This window comes from Oratosquilla oratoria, chromosome 7 (assembly GCF_046742065.1).
Source record: "Oratosquilla oratoria isolate Oo_2021 chromosome 7, ASM4674206v1, whole genome shotgun sequence".
In the NCBI taxonomy this organism is placed as follows: domain Eukaryota; kingdom Metazoa; phylum Arthropoda; class Malacostraca; order Stomatopoda; family Squillidae; genus Oratosquilla; species Oratosquilla oratoria.
The window spans coordinates 23,807,254-23,812,253 of NC_134783.1; the positions used below are offsets into that span (position 1 = coordinate 23,807,254).

Sequence of the window (5,000 nt, forward strand, 5' to 3'; positions counted from 1 at the left end):
CATTCGGTAGAGAATATGAGTTCCAGGTGGAACGTTGTTCTTGATCATGTGGAGGATGGCGGCCACAAAGATGGAAAATAGAGTTGGTGCAAGAACGCAACCTTTCTTTACGCCAAAGTCAACTTTGAAAGGTTTACTATTGCCCCCGTTGGCAAGAACCGAGGCCGATATCTCGTCGTGGAAGAGCTGGACGATGGTGATGAATTTGTCGGGGCAGCCAACCTTCTTCAAGATCTTCCATAGAAGTTGGCGGCACACACAATCAAATGCTTTAGTGAGGTCAATGAAGGCAAGGTAGAGAGGCTGGTGCTGTTCGTAGCATTTCTCCTGCAATTGCCAAACGGAGAATATCATATCTATGGTCCCTCTCTCGGGTCTGAACCCACACTGTGTCTCTGGTAGGATCTGATCAGCAATGACCTTGAGACGATTGTTTATAATGCCGGCCAAAACTTTCCCAGTAATAGAGAGCAAGGATATTCCGCAGTGGTTCCCAACAATCATCTGCATCTCTCATGGCCTTAGTATTGAGAACATTCTTTTGGTCACGTGGTCGGACGATGACGTAATCCAAGAGATGCCAGTTTTTTGACGGAGGATGATGCCATGATACTTTTGATTTGTTTTTCTGTCGAAAGATGGTGTTGGTAATGACAAGATGGTGTTCTACACATTTTGTAAGAAGGAGAGTGCCATTCGAATTGCATTTTCCAACTCTATTTTCCCAATAGTTCCTTTCTAGATCAAGTATTCTCCTCCCACTCTGTCATTGAAATCACCAAGAAGGACTACTTTGTCTGACTTAGGGATAACTAAGAGAACAGCATCTAAATTAGCATATAAGATCTCTTTAACCTCAGGTTCAATGTCGAGAATGGGCACGTAGGCGCTAATAACAGTTTCGTGGTGATCTGTTAAGTTGTAAACGTAGAGTCATTATTCTTTCATTGATACCGATGGGCAACTCGCTTAGTTTGGCAGCAAGATGGTTTTTTATGGCGAAACCTACACCGCGGATGCGCCGACTGTCTTGAAGGAGGCCCTTCCAGAAGAAAATGTATCCTCCTTGCTCTTCAAGTAACTGTCCTTCATCAGCTCTTCAGGTCTCACTCAGAGCAGCGATGCCTACCACCCTACAAATGAGAACAACAAAATTCGCGTTCCAATTTACTACAAAAATCCCAGAAATTCATCTCTTATCATGACTAACAACTTATCTAGACGATCAGACATTATATCTAGAACCAATGTAGTATACCAATATACTTGTTCTTCGGAGGATTATAAGTCTCATAATCATACATTGGTTATACTAGATGCCTATCATTACATCTAAAGGAGGGAGCTATCGAACAACATCACAGAATTTTTCAAAATGTCAAACTTAGCAGGGAGGACTTGGTTAATTCTACAAAAATTATTGAAACCAGTGACGACCTTAGGAGACTACAATTGCTTGAAGCATTCCATATTAGAGACAAAGCACCGGTCATTATACCCAATCTAAAATGACATCTAATATTCCATTGTTTTCCTCACGGCCTAGGAATCCTATCTTACCCCCTCCTCTCTCCCTCCCCATCCTCCTCTTCCTCCCTTTCCACCTGCACCTACCCCCCTCTTCCTCCTGCTCCCCCTCCCCTCTTTCTCCGACTCCCCCCCCTCCAGTAGCTGCTTTCTCCCCCCCCTGATCTCTGCGGTCACATTATTGGCTTCTCTGAGTGTCGCCCGCCTGACCCATATATATATATATATATATATATATATATATATATATATATATATATATATATATATATATATATATATATATGCGAAAGTAACCACTAGGAAAAGTAAACTAACGAAGCAAAGCACTTTCGTATAATTACATCTTCAGTGCAGATATAAAGAAGGAATTATAATTCCTTCTTTATATCAGCACTGAAGATGTAATTATACGAAATGGCTCTGCTGTGTTAGTTTACTTTTCCTAGTGGTTACTTACGCATTTGTGAACACACGCTCCTAGTTTTTTTTATTGCATATATACATATATATATATATATATATATATATGTATATATATATATATGTATATATATGTATATATATATATATATATATATATATATATGTGTGTGTGTGTGTGTGTGTGTGTGTGTGTGTGTGTATAAAACGCCCAGTACATCTCATGCTTGTAATTTTCCACACCTACCTTTGAATGTAAGTACCCACTTCCTTGGTACTCCCTTGTATGGTACCTTTCCCCCTTATTACCAGAATTGTTCTTATTTTTTACTTGTTGCTGTGTGTAATTGTATTGCATCATATTTTACCAGAATTGTCTGTGTATAATTTATTTTGTACAATTATCATCGTTCCTGTATTTGATAGTGTACTTTTTGTTATTGCAGTGTATTCCTGAAAATTTCTTTCTTAAGACGAAACGTTGAGCTCTACAATTAAAGAAAAAATGGAAGAATACGGAGACCTAGTTTCTGTTCCCCGGTTAATGGCAGAATATATATATATATATATATATATATATATATATATATATATACATATATACATATATATATATACATATATATATATATATGTATATACATATATATATGCATATATATATATAATATAATATATATGTATATGTATATATAGATATGTATATGTATATAGATATATATATACATACATGTACATAATATATATATACATATACATATATATATATATATATATATATATATATATATGTGTGTGTGTGTGTGTGTGTGTGTGTGTGTGTGTGTGTGTGTGTGTGTGTGTTTTGTGTGTAAGAAAAAAAGATATACAATACAATAAAATACAAACGAAATCAATAAAATGAGAATATACAGGTATAATATACTGTAGAAACAAACAAATATGTAATATTAAATAAAATAGATAAAATAGAATAAAATAAGATTATTTTCAAATCTTACACTATCGAATAAGCATTACACGAGGTGTCCTGAAAAAGAAGAAGAAGAAGAAGAAGAAGAACGCGAAGAAGAAGAACGCGAAGAAGAACGCGAAGAAGAATGCGAAGAAGAACGCGAAGAAGAACGCGAAGAAAAACGCGAAGAAGAACGCGAGGAAGAAGAAGAAGAAGAACGCGAAGAAGAACGCGAGGAAGAAGAAGAAGAAGAACGCGAGGAAGAAGAAGAAGAAGAAGAAGAAGAAGGTGCTGGTTCTTTTTATGAGTATGGCTTCGTTCTTGCGGGACCGGGGCGGGGCCGGGATCGGGGCCGGGATCGGGGCCGGGATCGGGGCCGGGATCGGGGTCCGGTCGACTCCACTCGATACGAGACCATTAGCCTGAGGCCGAGTAATGAACCGTAAGGGTCCGGAGGGAGGGGGAGTAGGAAGAGGAGGAGGAGGAGGAGGAAGAGGAGGAAGGAGGAGGGAAAGAAGGATAGAAAGGTAGATAAGTAGAAGTTAAAGGATGAGGGTAAAGAGGTTGAAAAGGAGGAATAATAGGAGGAGGAAGAGGAGGAGGAGGGATAGGAGGGAGAGATGGATGAGGGTAAAGGCGAGGGAAAAGAGGAATAGTAGAAGGAAAATTGAGGGAGAGAAGAGAGAAAAAGAGGAGGAAGAGGTGGAGAAGGTGGAGGAGGAGGAAGAAAAAGGAAGGAAAGGAGGATTAGGAAAGTAGACAAGTAGAATGCAGAGGATGAAGGGAAATAGATGAAAGAGGTGAAATAATAGGAGGAAGAGGAAGGGAAGGTGGAGAGAAAAAGAAGAGGAAGAGGGAGGAGAATGAGAAGGGAGAGGAGAATGAAAAGATAGACAAGTATAAGGGAGGAGGAGGAGGAGGAGGAAAGTAAGAAACATTTGAAGGAAAAGGTAGATAGAAAGAAGATGAGGATAAAGGAAGGCAAAGGGAAAAGAATATGAGGAGGGATGATAAGGAGGAAGAGGAGGAGAAAAGTAGATAAGTAGAAACATGAAGCTAAGGACAAAGAGGAAGCAAGGGAAAAAGAGTAGGAGGAGGAGAGGAAGGAGGAAGAATCAGGAGGAAGAGAGGAAAAGGTAGAACAATAGAAGGACGAGGGTGAGGATTAGGAGTAGGTAAAGGAAGAAGAGGATGGGGAGGAGAGGGAGGAGGTAGAATCAGGAGGAAGAGAAGAAAAGGTAGAACAATAAAAGGAAGAGGATGAGGATTAGGAGGAGGTAAAGGAGGAAGAGAAGGAGAAGGGAGAATCAGGAGGAAGAGAGGAAAAGGTAGAGCAATAGAAGGAAGACGATGAAGATTAGGAGGAGATAGAGGAGGAAGAGGAGGGGGAGTCAGGAGGAAGAGAGGAAAAAGTAGAACAATAGAAGGAAGAGGATGAGGATTAGTAGGAGGTAAAGGAAGAAGAAGAAGAGGAGGAGGAGGAGGAGGAGGAGGAGGAGGAAAAAGAAGGAGGAGGAGGAGGAGAGTAAAACGAAAAACGGTGAAGAAGAGAAGGAAAAAAAAGATAGGTAGAGGGAAGATGAAAACTAGAAGAAATAAAAAAAAAGAAGATGAGAGGAGGGAGAATGATGAAGAAGAGGAGGATGGGAATATAGACATGTAGAAGGAAGATGAAGATAAAAAGGAAAAGGAAGAAGAGGAGAAAGAAAGAAGGAGGAGTAGGAGGAGAATATAGAAAAGCTGAAGGAGGAAGATGAGGATAAAAAGGAAGAACAAAGAAAAGAGAAGGAGGAGGAAGATGAGTACAAGGAAGAGGATGAGTAAAGGGGTGTGGTTTTGTGGCCTAGAAGCTCAGTGTATCTATGGACCAAAAGGTCTCTTGTCGGCATGCTCTTCTTCCTTTGTAATTCTTTGTAAAGCCTATTTTTCACGCAGATTGTTCTCGTCGAAGTTAGTAAAGTTTATATATGTACACACACACACACACACACACACACACACACACACACACACACACACACACACACACACACACACACACATATATATATATATATATATATATATATATATATATTTATATATATATATATAT

At 39.4% G+C, this 5,000-nt stretch overlaps 1 protein-coding gene across 1 annotated transcript in view; it reads right to left on the reverse strand.

Moving 5' to 3' along the window:
• The window catches only part of LOC143026773 (uncharacterized), a 5,918-nt gene extending 5,408 nt beyond the window's left edge, over positions 1 to 510 (reverse strand). Inside the window, exon 1 of the mRNA XM_076187544.1 lies at positions 1 to 510. This exon is cut by the window's left edge and continues 556 nt beyond it. Within this exon, the coding sequence (XP_076043659.1) occupies positions 1 to 510 (510 nt within the window).
• Positions 511 to 5,000: the final 4,490 nt, after the last annotated feature.